Source organism: Pseudomicrostroma glucosiphilum (genome assembly GCF_003144135.1).
Source record: "Pseudomicrostroma glucosiphilum strain MCA 4718 unplaced genomic scaffold BCV69scaffold_6, whole genome shotgun sequence".
Taxonomy (NCBI): domain Eukaryota; kingdom Fungi; phylum Basidiomycota; class Exobasidiomycetes; order Microstromatales; family Microstromataceae; genus Microstroma; species Microstroma glucosiphilum.
Genome location: NW_020289918.1, coordinates 296,605 through 311,917, shown reverse-complemented (window position 1 = coordinate 311,917; position 15,313 = coordinate 296,605). Strand labels below are relative to the sequence as shown.

At 55.0% G+C, this 15,313-nt stretch overlaps 6 protein-coding genes across 6 annotated transcripts; 4 read left to right on the top strand and 2 right to left on the bottom strand.

The window, feature by feature from the left end:
* Positions 1 to 43: 43 nt before the first annotated feature.
* On the top strand, positions 44 to 2,270 carry BCV69DRAFT_293591 (hypothetical protein). The gene is made up of 2 exons (XM_025493841.1): positions 44 to 912; positions 988 to 2,270. Exons 1-2 carry the CDS (start codon positions 73 to 75, stop codon positions 1,921 to 1,923), a joined length of 1,776 nt encoding a protein of 591 aa, XP_025348143.1. The 5' UTR covers positions 44 to 72; the 3' UTR covers positions 1,924 to 2,270.
* BCV69DRAFT_312259 (hypothetical protein) lies at positions 2,022 to 3,298 on the bottom strand. Its single transcript, XM_025494914.1, has 3 exons — positions 2,943 to 3,298; positions 2,527 to 2,605; positions 2,022 to 2,270 (listed from the first exon to the last, which is right to left on the bottom strand). Exons 1-3 carry the CDS (start codon positions 3,029 to 3,031, stop codon positions 2,193 to 2,195), a joined length of 246 nt encoding a protein of 81 aa, XP_025348142.1. The 5' UTR covers positions 3,032 to 3,298; the 3' UTR covers positions 2,022 to 2,192.
* A 199-nt stretch (positions 3,299 to 3,497) lies between these two features.
* On the top strand, positions 3,498 to 5,538 carry BCV69DRAFT_282482 (mitochondrial carrier). The gene is made up of 3 exons (XM_025492380.1): positions 3,498 to 3,788; positions 3,875 to 5,167; positions 5,259 to 5,538. The coding sequence occupies exons 1-3, from the start codon at positions 3,639 to 3,641 to the stop codon at positions 5,322 to 5,324; spliced, it is 1,509 nt and encodes a 502-aa protein (XP_025348141.1). The 5' UTR covers positions 3,498 to 3,638; the 3' UTR covers positions 5,325 to 5,538.
* A 78-nt stretch (positions 5,539 to 5,616) lies between these two features.
* Positions 5,617 to 10,817, top strand: BCV69DRAFT_282481 (hypothetical protein). The gene is made up of 2 exons (XM_025492379.1): positions 5,617 to 6,322; positions 6,391 to 10,817. Exons 1-2 carry the CDS (start codon positions 5,985 to 5,987, stop codon positions 10,709 to 10,711), a joined length of 4,659 nt encoding a protein of 1,552 aa, XP_025348140.1. The 5' UTR covers positions 5,617 to 5,984; the 3' UTR covers positions 10,712 to 10,817.
* Positions 10,818 to 10,965: 148 nt separating this feature from the next.
* On the top strand, positions 10,966 to 12,649 carry BCV69DRAFT_282480 (hypothetical protein). Its single transcript, XM_025492378.1, has 2 exons — positions 10,966 to 11,769; positions 11,861 to 12,649. Exons 1-2 carry the CDS (start codon positions 11,122 to 11,124, stop codon positions 12,506 to 12,508), a joined length of 1,296 nt encoding a protein of 431 aa, XP_025348139.1. The 5' UTR covers positions 10,966 to 11,121; the 3' UTR covers positions 12,509 to 12,649.
* Positions 12,650 to 12,686: 37 nt separating this feature from the next.
* On the bottom strand, positions 12,687 to 14,732 carry BCV69DRAFT_298773 (hypothetical protein; the record flags this gene model as incomplete). Its single annotated transcript, XM_025494251.1, has 1 exon — positions 12,687 to 14,732. The coding sequence occupies one exon, from the start codon at positions 14,730 to 14,732 to the stop codon at positions 12,687 to 12,689; it is 2,046 nt and encodes a 681-aa protein (XP_025348138.1).
* Between the last annotated feature and the right edge of the window lie 581 nt (positions 14,733 to 15,313).

The following is a 15,313-nucleotide window of genomic DNA, read 5'->3' as shown; positions in this document are numbered from 1 at the left end:
GTCCCTGCGCTTCCGCTCACAAGAATCTCGTTTCTTTCCTCTGCTTCTCACCAACGTCCATGGGGCTCATCAATGACCGCAGACACAGACGAGGAGGAAGAGAGGGAAGCACAAGAGCTCACATTCCTTCTTGAGCAGCGCAGGAGCATCGCGCTCGCCCGAGAAAGCAATGCGAGCTTGCAAGAGACGCTCGTTGAGACACTCAAGCAAGCTCCTCTGGCTCAGGCGGAATTGGACGGGATAGGGGAGCTACTAGACCTGGCTGATGCCATGCACTCCTATGACACAGCGCGGTCCTCCATATTACCCAGTCAACCATTCCTGCAAGCCTCTCTACCACTCTTTCATGGCTTGGAGAAGGTCACTAGTGTGGCAGCGGAGGTCTCCGACCTGAAAGCTCTCTTGCTCAATTCGATATGGAACAAAGCTGATGATCGGTGTCTCGAGGAGGCAGTACTCAATCAGTGCCGCAGATTGGCAGCCTATACGTTCAAAGCAGACAAAAGCTGCCGAGATCCACTCGCCCTTGTCGCGCAGATGAGCGATGAAGAGCTCGCGCTCCTCTCGCTTCCAAAGTACTTGCGTCCCATGCAAGGTGGTGATTCAGCCGATGAAAGTAGCGAAGACGAGTCGGAAGCAGAAGACGCAAAAGGAGAGTCGAGGAAAAGAAAGGCTCCGCAGAGAATTGACTGGGATGAAATCTCTTTGTCACTCTCTGCGGCACCTACAGCCAACGCACACACTGCCGATGCCTGCCGCACTCGGTGGCTCATGGTCGCTCGTCCTGGCATCAACGATGAGCCATGGTCCGAAAAGGAGATCGAGAGGCTCAAAACATTGGTTGAAAAACAGCTGAATACTTCTGCAGGCAATGACCGGCTGGACTGGCATAATGTGGCAGACGAAATTGGGGTGAGTTTCACCTCCTCATTGGACATGATGACAAGACCGCGGATGATAGCTGACGCTCTCTATACCCTCGCTCAGAACGGTCGCCGACCCATTGACTGCCTCATTGCCTACCAGCGTCTACCATTTGTAGTGCGCAGCGCTCCCCATCTCAGCCTTCCTTCGACATTCGACCAGAAAGAAGCTTACGATGACGAGCTGCTTCGACAGGCTTCCATCTGGGGTCACCAATGGAGCCTCTTGGCCGAAAAGCTCAATTACAACCCTTCTACTATCATTGACAAATTCGACACTGCTCTGGAGAGCGAGAATGAGGCCAGAGAATGGGACGAGAATGAGATTCAGAGACTTCGAGAGGGGATCGCAAGACAGACAGACCAGGTCAGATTGCCTCTCCCCACAACTCAGGACGAAGCTTTGCCAGGTTCTTCGCGGTCGAGATCTCAAGATCAAGGTCCACTGATGACCATAGAAAACCTCAACTTCGAGCGTGTCGCTCGATACGTAAGGACACGTACGCCCAAAGCCTGTCAAGACCGCTATGCCAACCTCATCGCCCCGCCTGCAACCTCTCAAGCCGCCCGTCCTCTCCCAGAACAGCCTTCCTCTACAGGTTGGACACTCTCTGAAGAGAGACAACTCCTCACACTAAGAGAGCAGCACCCAGAATGGCTTTGGGTGGAGATTGCTAGAACTCTCACCAAAGGAAGGACAAAAGGAAAGAAGATCACGGGAACGATGGCCATTGATCGATGGATGGAACTGAAAGGTCTGGAGGGCGATGAAGAGCGTCAGGAGATCAAGAGGGCGGATACTCTCATAAGGGGTGCGCGCGATAGGAAGAGACAGAGGGAGAAGGACGCTCTGGCTCGAAGTGCTACAGAACAGCGGACGATGGAGGGGTCTGTAGCAGAGCAGCAGCCAGCGACGATTCAATCCCGGGAGGGAGGTGACACGTTCAATACGCAGCCAGAACCAGCCAAGAAGAAGCGGCGAGGGCAACGACAGACTTAACGCACCCGTCGGCAGGTCACAACGGCGGGAGTACATGATACCCAGCCGGCTCGGAGCAGCCGGCAATAGTCAATCAGAGACAATGACACTAGATGATCAGTCTGCAATCTACCCAATGTGACTTCATTGCCAACTGGACGAGGCTCTGTAAGGCGTGACGTTACAAATACAGTGTTTAAGAGGAGGCACAAGGTGTATGGACAAGGGGGAGAAGGCCGAAGCTTCTGCGTCGGGGGTATTGGGTGTGAAAGATAGCGCTGATTGATCTTCTAATCAGAAACCTCCTCTTCGCCGGCCATTGCTCGAGCAGTGGTCTTGTCCGTACGCTTAGCATTTGCACCAACGGCCTGCGTAACAGAAGCAAACATCGGGTCAGTATCAACGAATCGAAGCAATCGCCGAAATGGACTACGCCTCGTCTGCCTCTCCTTCCTTCGTACAAGAATCAGAGCATTTTGCTACCAAAAAAACGTCGGCATTTCCATCCCTTGAGGGAGGCTCTAAGCCAGGGATAAACTGTTAAAGCCATCATTTGAACCGCCACCACTTACAACCACACCTATCGCTTCGAAGGCCGCTGCTAGGACATCAGCGCATACTCACGTGGTAGACGACGATGAGAACCATGGTCAGAGAACCGAGCCAGTTGGCCAGCGCGGACAATTGCACGTCTGTGATCATACTGGTTCGAGGGCAAGCATTGACAAGAGGTGCAAGTGTCAGTGACTGCTTCGTTCAACGTCGCGGATGCCAGACATTCCTCTCCCATCGGCAAACGCCAGACGCTCCACGCCAGCGACACACGATCAGAATCCGACGATTATCCTTCAGAGCCTCCAGACTCGCTTGACCTGCCCGACTAAAGTACACAAGCGCCAGGCAGGCTGTCCCGAGGAACATGACGAGGGAGACGTACTCGGTCCGCCTGTCGGTGTTGCTATCATCCTTTTGTGTGCGCTTGCTGTTGCCATGCCATCCGGACCCATCGGCGGCTTTGGGTCTGCTCAAGAGGGACTCACCTGAGGGCATGTACCAGAGGCGATGGTGAAAGATCCGCAGGGTGTCTAAAGCACATCAAAATGAGAGAACGGTGTTGAATGTCAGCCATGAGGACCAAAGTTGAAGACAAGCACCCAAGAGAGAAGTACGCTGACTCCAGCGGTTGCCTCCTCTTTTCTCTCTTTCTGCGATCAGACAAGGCTGAAACTTTGATAAATCGAAGGGTGTCTCCACCATTGGGGGCAGTGTAAAGATAGATCTTGGTTCGTAACAATCATCACTTTGAAGCATGGCTGGCTGCAGTGGCAAAAAGATACTAACCCTTTGAAAGGAGCTGCGACAGCTGCTGATACTTGACGTCGGGGGGGGGGATGCGTGTCTAGGAGGAGGTGTTGAGATGGACGCAGAAGCGAAGAATGCGTTGGCCGCCGGACAAGCGATTCAAAGTCCGCCGCGCGGAAGGGTGTCCACGGGAAGAATCGATGTCGCCTCGGGTTTCAGCTGCTCATTCCTACGAGCTGTCCCTCATTCCGGCCTTTGACCTCAACTTGCTACGACCTCAGAACCTCCAAGAGCCGGAGGACTCGCCGCGACGGTGATATACTGTACCGCTAGTGAATCAGCCCGCTCATTACAGGGGAAAGCTACTCGGCGTCCGGCCCAGCAGAGACACAGACAGCGATATCCGCATAACTTCTACCTACCTACGCTAGAAGATGTTCAGGAGACTACACGCAGAGGCTGCAGACGCCTCGGCTCCCTCTCAACAGGGGTCCGCCGTGGTATCGGTGGACGATCCATCTGCAGCCAAGACGTATGTCATCCCACACTTGCCCGGAGAGGGCAGGTTCACCGTGGGCGCAAAGGTTAGTATTGAGCCGCATCGGGGGAGCATCTACAAGATCACCGAGAGCTCACTACCTGCGCTTGTTGCACCCTGCCTGCCCTTCAGATCTACTCTCGTCCTTTGGCAGACCCAGCTTTCCAGCGCCACCTGGATGCTTTCCGCAAAGAGGTCACTCTCGCCGCCCCGGGCATGCTCTCGTACCGTACCTCCACAGTACGAGGCAAATCGGAAGACGAAAACCTGATTTGCCATGAGCTCTTCATTAGCGACGACCTGGATCCTCATCCCTTGCCCACACCACCTCCTCAGCAAAAGTCGCAGAAGCCTTCCTCAGCTCTGTCGGAAGACCTCCCTATCACAGAAAAGCTGTCCAAAGCGACGGACGAATTGAAGGTTGCTCCCGTCAGCCTGCTGCAAGACTTCGCCCACTCTGCCTACAAATTCGCATTGGGAGGCGCAGCCGGTGCTACTGGAGCAACTCTGGTTTACCCCATCGACTTGGTCAAGACCAGGATGCAAAATCAGCGTTCCTCCGTTGTCGGAGAGCCCCAGATGTACAAGAACTCGATTGACTGTGTCAAAAAGGTCTTCCGAAATGAAGGCTTCAGGGGCTTCTACTCCGGCCTTGGGCCTCAATTAATCGGTGTTGCGCCGGAGAAGGCCATCAAGTTGACTGTCAATGACCTTGTGAGGGCAAAGGCTCGCAACCAAGAGACGGGCGAAATCTCGCTGCCTTGGGAGCTCTTTGCAGGTGGTGCGGCTGGAGGATGTCAAGTCTTCTTCACGAACCCTCTGGAAATCGTGAAGATTCGTCTTCAGGTTGCAGGAGAGCTGGCTAAGTCGGAGGGAGCAGATAGAATCGCCCGGGGAGCGATGCATCATGTCAAGCAGCTTGGGCTCATCGGCCTCTACAAGGGCGCCTCGGCTTGCTTGCTTCGTGACATTCCCTTCTCGGCCATCTACTTTCCCGCGTATGCTCACTTGAAGAAGGACACTTTCCACGAAGGCCTTCGCGGAAAGAAGCTCAGCTTCGGCGAGCTGCTGACTTCGGCAGCTGTGGCAGGTATGCCAGCTGCTTTCCTAACTACCCCTGCCGATGTCATCAAGACGCGCTTGCAAGTGGAGGCCAGGAAAGGTCAGGCGACTTACACAGGTATTGTCGACTGCTTCCAAAAGGTGCTCAAGGACGAGGGGCCAAGAGCCTTCTACAAGGGATCTCTCGCTCGTGTGTTGAGGAGTTCGCCACAATTTGGAGCGACCCTGGTGGCATACGAATATCTTCAAAAGCTGCTGCCGTATCCATTCGACAGCACGCAGGGCGATTTGCCTGACACAGATGCTAGGCCTTGGGAAGATCCAGCCAGGCAGCATGCCAGAAATGCCATGAAGCTATTGATGGTGAGTAGCAGAAGAGACGTTGTCGCGGCCATCGGAACCAGGGTTACCTTATACTGACACCTATGTAATGTCGCTCGTCCACCACCCTCAGAAACTACATGATGACTTTGGCGCCGACTTCAAACCCGATGGTTACAATACCCCAGCACCCAAGTGATCTGCCTATCATCGCATCGTCATAGACTCCACTTGTCTCTTCCATAGCATCCACAGCCCTGCCCTTGCAACCCACTCTGTGTATTAGTTGTTGTCAAGTGTGTGGTACTGAACACTCGTTACATCAGAAGTACTTTTCTACCAAACTCCCACTTCTGATCGATCTTGGAACCACAGTGTCACCTCGACTTGTCCACGCCCCTTCGTCTCTTTCCGCTTCCGCTCCGACTCCACCTGATTGCGTCTCCGCCGTGCTGCACCGCTCGTCCATCCGTCCTGCGTTCCCGACCAAGATCACGTCGAGTGTTCCTCTAGTCTAATGCCCCGCCCCCATCGCAGCCCAATCAACTCCTCTCAGAGCACTTCCTCGTCACGGCTGCTTCAGATTCGTCCAACCAGAACCTCCAATCCCAGCGACAATCTTCACGAGCAATGAGGCCTGCAGGGTCGAGTCTCCCAAGCGGCGCGTTCCTCGTGTAAAGACAGTCGCACCTCGTCTGTCCGTGCAGGCGCCGCTTGCGTCTCGGACCTCCCGCTGTGTACTTCATCACATCGCTGCAGGGAAGACGACCCTTTCGAAGCCGTGCAGCTCTCGATTGACATCGGTTCCAGGGTCGCAAAGGCACAGCTACGGTAGTATAGCTTTCAACGCGAAGTCACGATGGAGGCAGCTTCGGGCCAAAGCTCTTCCGGCGGCCGTGATGTCAATGTGTCCACATCGGTAGACTATGCCCCTCCCGATTCATCCGCGGACACATCAATATCAACAGCCTCGATGCTAGCGAGTGATGGAGCGGGCAAGGCGAAGACGATGCCTTCGGACGAACTACTGGCCACGATCATCGAGATGAGATTGGCTGGTCATTCCAGGACGGGTTCGGTAGAGAATGGGAAGAGCTCGACTGCTCCTTCATCACTCGATACGCTTGACATGTGTCACAAGAATTTGCAAGACATACCAGATGAGATGGTGGAAGTGATCAGAGATGAGGTGGTACGGTGAGTCAGAGGCCGTGGCGTTGGAGATTTTGACCTATGCGACCGCTCACGTTGCTTCACTTCCACAGGCTGGCTCTCGGATACAATTCCATCTACGCTCTGCCACGCAACTTCTCCAAGCTGAGTCGCCTTCGCTACCTTAACGTTCGGTCCAACGTGCTTTCGACCTTCCCAGAAATGCTTGCTGAGATGCCGTCGCTGGAGATCCTCGATATATCAAGGAACAAGATTCGAAAGCTCCCGACAGAACCGGGCCAGCTGGTCAATCTGAGAGTCCTTTGCATTTCTCATAATCGACTTCGCCGTCTGCCGACCTGGATGATCCAGATGCGACATCTTCGCATCCTCAAGATCGATGACAATCCAATCCAGTGGCCTCCCCCTCATATCTCTATCCTTCCTCCTGCCTCTGAGGAATCTCCTTTAGCCTCGGCTACTAAAGGGATGCAATCTCCAGACGAGAAAGAAAAAGCGAAAGCATCGGAGAGGGCGATGCAGCTCTGGATCGTGAGAATGAAGAGATGGATGAAAGAGAATGCTGCCCAGGAAGACGAACGAGAGAGGCAACGGCTGCTGCCTCACAGCAGCCGCGAGGCAGGTGGAGAAGGCGGACACACCAGAGGTCATGCGAGAGGCAAGTCCTCTATGGCGAGCGGCTCTTCTACGCTTGCGTCTGCAGCCGGGCACCTCATGTCTCCTCCACAAGCGCAGCGCTACTCTCCATCGAGAGGCCAACCTGCGCACGAGGAGGACCTTCGGAAAGGTGCAAGCCACTCTCTCGATCCTTTTGACTCAAGCCCGGCGACAGAGCAAGCCGGAGCAGCAATAAGCGCAGATGACCCTACGTCAACCATGTCAGGAGCAGGCCCGTTCACTGCTTCTCCTGAGCGAGCCTTCCGTATGCGTCCTTTAATGCTTATAAGAACGGCATCAGGCAGAATCAATCCGAGATCTGCGTCTGGAGGTAGCCCGAGTGGACCAGATTCAGCGATTGGAGACTGGGAAGGCACGCTATCTACGGCTCCAAGTTCGGCTAGCACGGTCGCCGCCATGGAGTCTTTTCCCCAATTGGCGCAAAGGAAAGAGTCGGGCAATCAGACTGCCGTAGACAGCACTGTACCTGACTCTGAACAGCGAGAGCATCCAATCTCGCCCTCGACTGGCAGTATGAATGAAGCTCCGCAAGGCATGCTTCCGCCCTCGGCGTCACTTGCTTCGCTCTACAGCGTGCAATCCGCACATGATGAAGGCTTCACCGAACAACATCGGGCCGGCGCAGCAGAGTTGTTGGCCCCGCTTCGACACCCCTCACCCAGCCGCAGCGTCACACCCACACCTCAGAACAAGGATCCTCTTGCGCCTCTCCCGGAATCAACATCCAAGACATTATTCGACACAGATGCACAAGCTGGCTACGGTCAATTGACAGGACATGAAGATTTGAATGGTGTGAGCCCGGGTATGAGCAAAGGCGAACCCCGAGATATCAATGGAAATCTCGACTATTCTTCTGCTCCCCTGTCCATGCCCCGTCCATCGTACGGCCATGGCCGTACGCAGTCGCACTCATCAGGCAAAAGCATGGGAGCGGATGGACCTGTCGGCAGTGGCTTGACCAGTAGTGCTCGCAGTAGGGTGTTGAGCAGCAAGCAGTCACTTCCTGATCTTCGAGCAAGCAAATTCACAGCTTCAAGCATGGCTCGCGAGTCATCTATACCCACTTCTTCGTCCTCATCGTACATTGTGTCCTCTTCCGGCTCTACGAATGGAGTAGTCAGTAACAGCGGGACGTCGTTGTCATCATCTTCTCGCGCAATGGCGTCATCAACGTCAAGCAGCGAAAGCCAACCGCCTATACCCGTCCGGAGACGCCCCGTTGCCATTACTCCCAACACTGCTTTGGCTTCTGCTGCGACTTCGCTCGCCAAGCGCGGCGAATCGTCAGAACCTATTCCTCCGAGCTCAGATGTCTCGCAAAGAACGGTGGAGCACAAAGCAGATGCAGACACAACGGCTCAGGCAACGCCCAAAGCAGCGGTACTCTCTGGTCTGCCCCCGGATCGTGCGGTCTCAGTCCGCCGTGCCGCGCTGCTGGATGCAGCTGGCCTGAACACGGAAGGTCTAGCCAGCCCTAGCCTACCGCGGACACCTACAAAGACAGCATCCAGGGACTCTTCTCAACAGCAACATGAACGTGACTCTTACTTCAGACGATTGTCGACCTTTCCGTCAACTTTGGTGGCTTCCTCTTGCCCTCCGTCCGTGCTCAGAGTCATCGATGCTTCTCGTGGCATTCTCTTTGCCCTTAGTCAGATTTACACTGCGCTCAAACAGTACATCCTCTTCTGCACGGACGAAAGGATCTGCGCTCAAATCCAAAGAGTGTTGGACGTAGCTGCGGACACCCTCGCGAAATTGATTGACAGCCTAGATCGCTTTGACTCTCTGGCGCTCAAAGGGCAAAACTCCCCCGCGAGTGTGGCGGCCGTGATGGACGCTAGCCGAGACAGCGTCATCACCTTCCGTCAAGTGGTCAGCGTCCTTCAATTGCAACTGGTCAATCTTCTGAAAAGCGCAGATCTTCGATACACCAGATCGTTGATGGTTATGCTGTATGGAGCGACAGTTGAGGTCAGCACTAGTTGGGCAGAATTTACGAGGCAACGGGAGAGTGGCCACACGTCCGAAGCAGGTGCACAGATGTCTGAGCACCGAGGCTATGGCTACTCTTCCGCTACGGGGAACGGTCTCCTCCTCACCAATGGTAGCTTAGCCTCTGGCCACTTGCCGAGCATCGCAGAGGGCCTGTCCCCTCAGAGTGTAAAGAGTGCAATGGGAGAGACGCCATCTCCAGCTCGTGCTACAGAATTGCAATCGCGGCCCCAAGCGAAGAGGGAAGGCGGGTCATTTACCCAAGACATCAGCGCTGGCGGCACAGCTGCATCGGAGAATGCATCTGCTGCTTCACCACTGCACCTTGAGCGACCGTCTCACAGCAAAGAGGCTTCGATAGACTGGGCACCGGATACCCCATCCAGGCATCGGGGAACTGCCAATCGTCGCAGAGATGGGCTGTTGGCTGGCAGTGCCGGCCTCGCTACTGCCGTTGTAAATTTGCCGACGAAGTCAGTGCAACAAGCAGGGACAGGCCAGGAGATACCTGATCAGACATATACACTACCTGCACCTCCTATGGGTATGGCCACATCTGCTCCTCCAGGGAGCACAAGGTTTGAGATGGGAGAAGATGTGCATGACAGTTCTAGACATATGTTCAGTGCGTTCATTGGCAGAGACGGCTCTGGCTCAATAGGTACCCCTGCCCATGGTGCGGTCTCAGACGGACACGGCACAAACTTCAGGCCTCCGATGATCGATCACCATCTGCTTTCCCTAGTTCAGCAAGTCACATCTGCAGCATCAGGGGTATGGACGACTCTCTTCGACCACCTTTCCTCCTTAGGTATCAATGGGCAAAATGCTCCTTCGGTGAATGGTGTCTTCTCCCCAGAGACGACTCCCATCTTGGGTCCCAATCGCGTGGGCGGCCTCAGTCGTAGCGGAACGGCGAAAGGTGCAATGTCCTCTTCTTCCGGCGCGTCAGGAGGCGACTTACTCAAGCCTGCACGCGATGAAAAGTCGACGAGAGCAGTATCGCCTTCTCCGAGTGCTGCAAATAGTACAGGCCCTAGTACGACTGCTCCACATCCGCACTCTCAGTCGGCAAGGAAGCTGAACGTACTGCGTGAACATTGTCTGTCGGCTGCTGAGCTGACAAAAAGACTGCAGCATACTCTCGAGAAGGTGCAGGATGACCTCGACAGCCAGAATTCGGAGGGGGCGTCGATGCAAGGAATTAATGGGGCCAGCAAAGCCATTGCGCTGTCAGCCCTCGTCAGCCCTGTAGAGTCCCGTCGACTGGTCGACGACAGCATTGCCTTTGTCAAGGCGGTGACGAATCTGCTGGTGCAGATCAAGACGCTGAGCATCAGTCACGACACCTTGACTGCGCCGGACCTGAGAAAGGTGCTGGCTGGCTTGGCCACTGGCTGTTCGAATCTTAGTGTCCATCTGCACTTTTGCGCGCCCAGGGGATCTGCAGCAGCTTCGACTGGGCTGTATAGGCCAGGAGTGGGAGATGAGAATAGTAGGAGACAAGTCTTTGCCGGCGGCGAGATGAATGGGAATGCACCGGGAATGGCGAGGAGAAAGGAGCAAGATGGAGGTGGAGCGAGGGGAGGGATTGCAATGGCTCCAGGCGAATCGCAGGGGTCTGGGCATGCCACCAGTCGAAGTGCAAGTTCTGCTGCATCGTTGCAACAGCAGACGCAGGGTCAGCAGCAGCAGCAGCAGCTTCGACATGTCCCTGCCCTTCCGACGAGGACGTGAGAAGTGCAAGGACGCAAGGGGGACGGATGGAAGAGCAATCGTGTGCTATCGTGTGCCATCTGTATCAATACCCTCACAGAATCAAACAAAGAAGTGTCATTCCAGGCTGTCTTTGAGCTGCTTGGCTGTCGTGTGTGGCCAGGTGCATAGAGTCGCGTGGCTGGACCGCCGCCTGATCTGTGCACTGGATTGATTGAGATCGGAGTTGTTTTGCCTTCGACGTGGAAGCCTTTGTGCGAAGTGCAACTCTAAAAGGTACATCGACCTTGATCCTCAACTGTGAAGTCTCACCTCACTTCGCAACACCTCGTATCCCGCAGTGGATGCTCTTCATACGCTGCTCCAGATCTGCAAGCCCATTTGTACTCGTGACCATCATCCGCCGCGTCTCTCTCCAAGCAACATACAAGATGGCCTCTACCGGCCCCTTCGCCTCCGCTTCCACCTCCTCCACTCCCTTCTCATCCAAACCACGCACCTTCCCACCTCCATCACATCGTCGTCCCCATACTCAAGCTCAATCTCCCCCAAAAGGACAAGGGCAAGACGATGCCTGGAAATCTGCCCTCACACGCTACGCAAAATCTCCCGACCCTGCCTCTCTACCCAAGGAAGAAGTGCTTCATTGGGATGAACAGACGATTACTATTTACGATGGTTATGAAAAGGCAAAATATCACTTCTTGTGCTTGCCAAGAATCCCTTTTCGGCTAAAGGGGCGAAAGGGTGCGGCAGTGGGATCGGGAAGAGAGGAGAAGCAGGAGGAGCAGGTACCACCACTGCGGATAACACCACAAAAGGGAGGAGCCGATTCGGGTAATTGGCGCAGCAGAGGTCCAGCTACACCTCCAGCTCCAGCTCCAGCTTCGTCTACAGAAACGCCAAAACCTATCCTCTCTACTGCAGGTGGAAAGCTGGCATTTGGCACCTCTTCGAAGAACGCGGCAGGAAATGGAGCAGAGACGGTTCCACCTTCGCACCTTGCGAGTTTGAGCGATCTACTTCGGAGTCCTTATGCTGGCGAGGTGCTGAGTGCTTTAGAGAAGGCAGCTTATAAAGTGAGTGAAGGAAGTGGTCCGGCATGCCCTGCTTCCGTACCAGTCCCGAATCTCCTCCTGATCAAATGCGCCTTACGCTTCGCCCCTACAGACTGCCGAAATAGTCAAGGAGCGCATGCCCAGCACTCCCCTGGGCCCCCAACCCCTCGACGCTACCCACCCACCGCTCTTGGCGAACTGCGTCTGGGATACCCACATCGGCTTCCACGCCGTCCCCTCGATGGACACCGTTCACCTTCACGTAATCTCCTCGGACCTAGTCGCAGAACGTCTACGACACAAGAAGCACTACCTCTCTTTCCATCCTCGTGTAGGATTTTGGTTACCACTGGATGAGGTGATGGAGATGCAGAAGAGGGGAAAGAGAGCATTACCAAGGGCGCCTCATTACTATGAGAGGATGTTGAGAGGACCACTGGTGCCGCTTGATTGGTCACCATCCCCGCCAGGAGCGCAAGGGGCGGGTGGAACCTCGGCGGGATCGGAGGGGGAGACGTACAAGACCATGCCTGAATTGAAGCGATATCTCGAGAAGCGCTGGATCGAGGAGATGCATGCTCGACAAGGAGCTACAAGAGGCACTGTAGAGCATGTTCCTACCCCTGTGGTGAAACAAGCCAGTGGGGAGAAGGCAGACGCATCTCAGCAGCCACCCCCGATCAAGGCGCAGCAGACTTTATCTGGTAGCGGGAGTGAAACGGAGAGCGAGACAGAAAGTGAAGGACGTCAGGAGTCGTAGAGCACCAAGCAATGAACGCGATTTTGGGCACACGATCTAATGCGATGTTTTTAGGAGAGACGCGTAGATGAGAGAGATAGTAATTCTGGGATAGATGTGTACATTAGACGATAATGAAAGGCCACGGCTGCTTTCCTGCTTCTTTCTCCGTGAACGCGCACTGAGTGTTTCCCACTCCTCATGCGCCAGTCCTCGCTGCCCTTCGGGCACGACCGTGAGTGCCCTGCTCCTCCTCACCACTCACAATGACTTCTGCCGGTCCCATAGGATCAAGCGGAATTGCTGTCTCGCAGGGGATGGTACTTGCACTGGCGTCTCTCCTCACCAGCTCGAGATCAGTAAAGAACGTATGACTGTCACTAGCGTTCCTCCTGTGCGGAATTGGGCGCCGAGCCCGAAGTGCTTGTGTCGGAGTACCTCGAGCCATGAGCCAGACACCAGCAGGGATGATCCTCCTCCTGAGGAGTGCGTGCAATCTCCCACCTGTGCACTTGTCCATCCAATGATAGAGATAGGGCGCAAAAATCAGTGCTAGGGTCCATTCGGAGTAGTACAGGAGGTACCAGAGCCCTTCTTTGGGGTCATCGATGGATACATCGAAGAAGCGCTTGGTATTGTGGTCCATTAAGATGAGCCAGTCGCAGAGGAAGAGGAGTAAAGTCGCGAGGACGAGCATGCGCTCCAGTCGTCCAGAGTAGGTAGTGCGCATGAAGATGAGGAGAAGTACAGGAATGATATGCAAGACATACCAGGTCACGTCGGCTGTGGTTTCCACTCTGTGTCGCGGGCCGGGCCAACGTGGCCATGGTGCACCACTAGCGGCGGCCGTAGAGGCACGATGGAGCTGTCTGTGTGTCACCTGCTCCTCTGGCCGAAAGTAGACGGTGGAGATGTTCACTTTGCCAGTGGCATCATCGGGACTGACGATGAAAATGTAGTGCGGCAGCAGAAGGTAATGTCGCACTTCCTCCTGCTCTAGAAATGCCTTCAGGGCAGAGGTGACTGCAGCGGCAACTTCATCGTCCTTCTGCCCAAAATCGTCAGAGTTCGAACGCTTCGTGAGACTCCGGAGAGAGCTCTGAGGCGCTTCCTCCTCGGGAATCCATACTTCAGTCTTCATGAGGACCGTGTCATCAGCCAGAGTGAGCATGGTCTGCGTCCAGGAAGAGGGGTGCGACGCTGCTGACCCAGTGGGCGTCGCAGTCGCCGTAGCTGTCCGGTGTGACTTATGTGACGATCGGTAAGGGGCGTGCGTAGACGTTGTTCTGCGGCAAGGTCGTCTGCTGCTCGTTCGAGAGTAACTTATCGTGCTCTTCTTAGGTGGAGTGCATGGCTGGTGAGCCATGTGGTCTCTGAGGTCTTCAGTTTGCACCTCGAAAGAGCGTCTCGTTGCGTTGCCTGGTGGAAAGACACCTTCAGTGCACTCTGGCAATCTGTTTGAGGTCCCAGTAGAAGCAGATACCGGCGCCTTGTCTGCGTGTCGTGAATGCCAATCGACGTTGGTCGTGCTGTCGGCATGCCGATCCTCTGTACTCATATCGACGGGAAGCCCAATCTTGACTGTCCGATCCTCTTTAATGGAGAGCGGCGCAGTCGAATTGGTGTCGATCTCCGAGAAAAGCTTTCTGCTTCCTCTGAGAGGCAGACCTATCCGAGGTGGAGCAAGCAACGACGGCAGGGGATGCATCAGATTGTTGACTGTCTGGCGAGGTAAGTGGCCGTCGAAGTCTACGTCCTGGTCTTGCTGGCGGTGCTCTTGCATGGAGGGATCGCCCTGCCGTGACACATCATCTTCCTCATCGGGGTAGTCCTCATCGGGGTAGTCGTCATCCGGGCAGTCCTCATCTTCAGCTTGATGAGCTCTGTGACCATCGTCGTCTGAGCAGTCCTCATCATGCTCGTGTCGCTGATCTCTCACATTCTCTATGCAGTCATCGTCCTTCTTGTCATTAGCCTCGTCTTGCACAAGTAGCGGCGGAGGTCCCCAAGTCTTTACATCTCGCTGATGCTTGATAGCCGTGCGCGCTTCCATGTCGGTGTGGACGTGTTTCACGAGGTCTGATGACTCAGAGGGGCGTTCCTCTGCCACTTGAGCCCATCTCGATGTCTCTGGAGAGATTGGTGAGGCTAGCACGACCGAATCGGAGGTAAAGATTGAGAGCAGTACCCAAGTCACCGTCAGGAGCACAAACGATGAAGTTCCGAATGTTTTGCGAGTAGTCATTGTAAAAAGTGCTTAGGAAGATGGTATGTCTGGCTGAGGTGAGCTGGTGTCGCTGTGGGTCCTGTCTTTCGCCTGCTCGTCGGTACAATCTCACGAAGTACAGGCCACTGGAGCGACCTGCGTGTGTTGAGATGACGATGAGGACTAGCGGAGCAGCAGAGACAAAGGATGGCGGCAGTACGAAGCAAGCCAGTAATAAGCAGAGCTAGGGAGGAGCAACCGGGAGGGGCGTACGAAAGAAGAGTAAACGAAGGAGGGAAGGGCCTGAGACCCCAATTCGTTCACTAGTAGGCTCTCTTGGGAACAAGCCTGCAGACGCACCTCGCCGCACATCCGTACATCCGAAGGACCATGTCATGTCACCTCGCCTCGCCTCGCCTCGCCTCGCGCCGTTTGGCTTCGATCGCCGGCTTCGCGTGGCGAACTCTCGCTCGCGATAGTGTGCTCATTTCCCCTCTTTGCGCTTGAACATCAGCTCTGCTTGCTCTCGAGGAAGCAAGTGCGCAACCTCACTCACTCAAGCCGATTCGTCACAGGATACGAGGAACCTGAAAATGTAAATAAGTATATATAGTCTAGCC

Coding starts and splice junctions, on each gene's coding strand:
- BCV69DRAFT_293591 (XM_025493841.1), top strand. CDS start 73: ATGACCGCAGACACAGACGAGGAGGAAGAGAGGGAAGCACAAGAGCTC. Junction 913..987: donor ATGTGGCAGACGAAATTGGG/GTGAGTTTCACC, acceptor ACCCTCGCTCAG/AACGGTCGCCGACCCATTGA.
- BCV69DRAFT_312259 (XM_025494914.1), bottom strand. CDS start 3,031: ATGGCTGACATTCAACACCGTTCTCTCATTTTGATGTGCTTTAGACAC. Junction 2,606..2,942: donor CCTCTGGTACATGCCCTCAG/GTGAGTCCCTCT, acceptor CCCTCGAACCAG/TATGATCACAGACGTGCAAT. Junction 2,271..2,526: donor TTCTCATCGTCGTCTACCAC/GTGAGTATGCGC, acceptor TCTGTTACGCAG/GCCGTTGGTGCAAATGCTAA.
- BCV69DRAFT_282482 (XM_025492380.1), top strand. CDS start 3,639: ATGTTCAGGAGACTACACGCAGAGGCTGCAGACGCCTCGGCTCCCTCT. Junction 3,789..3,874: donor GGTTCACCGTGGGCGCAAAG/GTTAGTATTGAG, acceptor CCTGCCCTTCAG/ATCTACTCTCGTCCTTTGGC. Junction 5,168..5,258: donor ATGCCATGAAGCTATTGATG/GTGAGTAGCAGA, acceptor CACCACCCTCAG/AAACTACATGATGACTTTGG.
- BCV69DRAFT_282481 (XM_025492379.1), top strand. CDS start 5,985: ATGGAGGCAGCTTCGGGCCAAAGCTCTTCCGGCGGCCGTGATGTCAAT. Junction 6,323..6,390: donor ATCAGAGATGAGGTGGTACG/GTGAGTCAGAGG, acceptor TCACTTCCACAG/GCTGGCTCTCGGATACAATT.
- BCV69DRAFT_282480 (XM_025492378.1), top strand. CDS start 11,122: ATGGCCTCTACCGGCCCCTTCGCCTCCGCTTCCACCTCCTCCACTCCC. Junction 11,770..11,860: donor TAGAGAAGGCAGCTTATAAA/GTGAGTGAAGGA, acceptor TCGCCCCTACAG/ACTGCCGAAATAGTCAAGGA.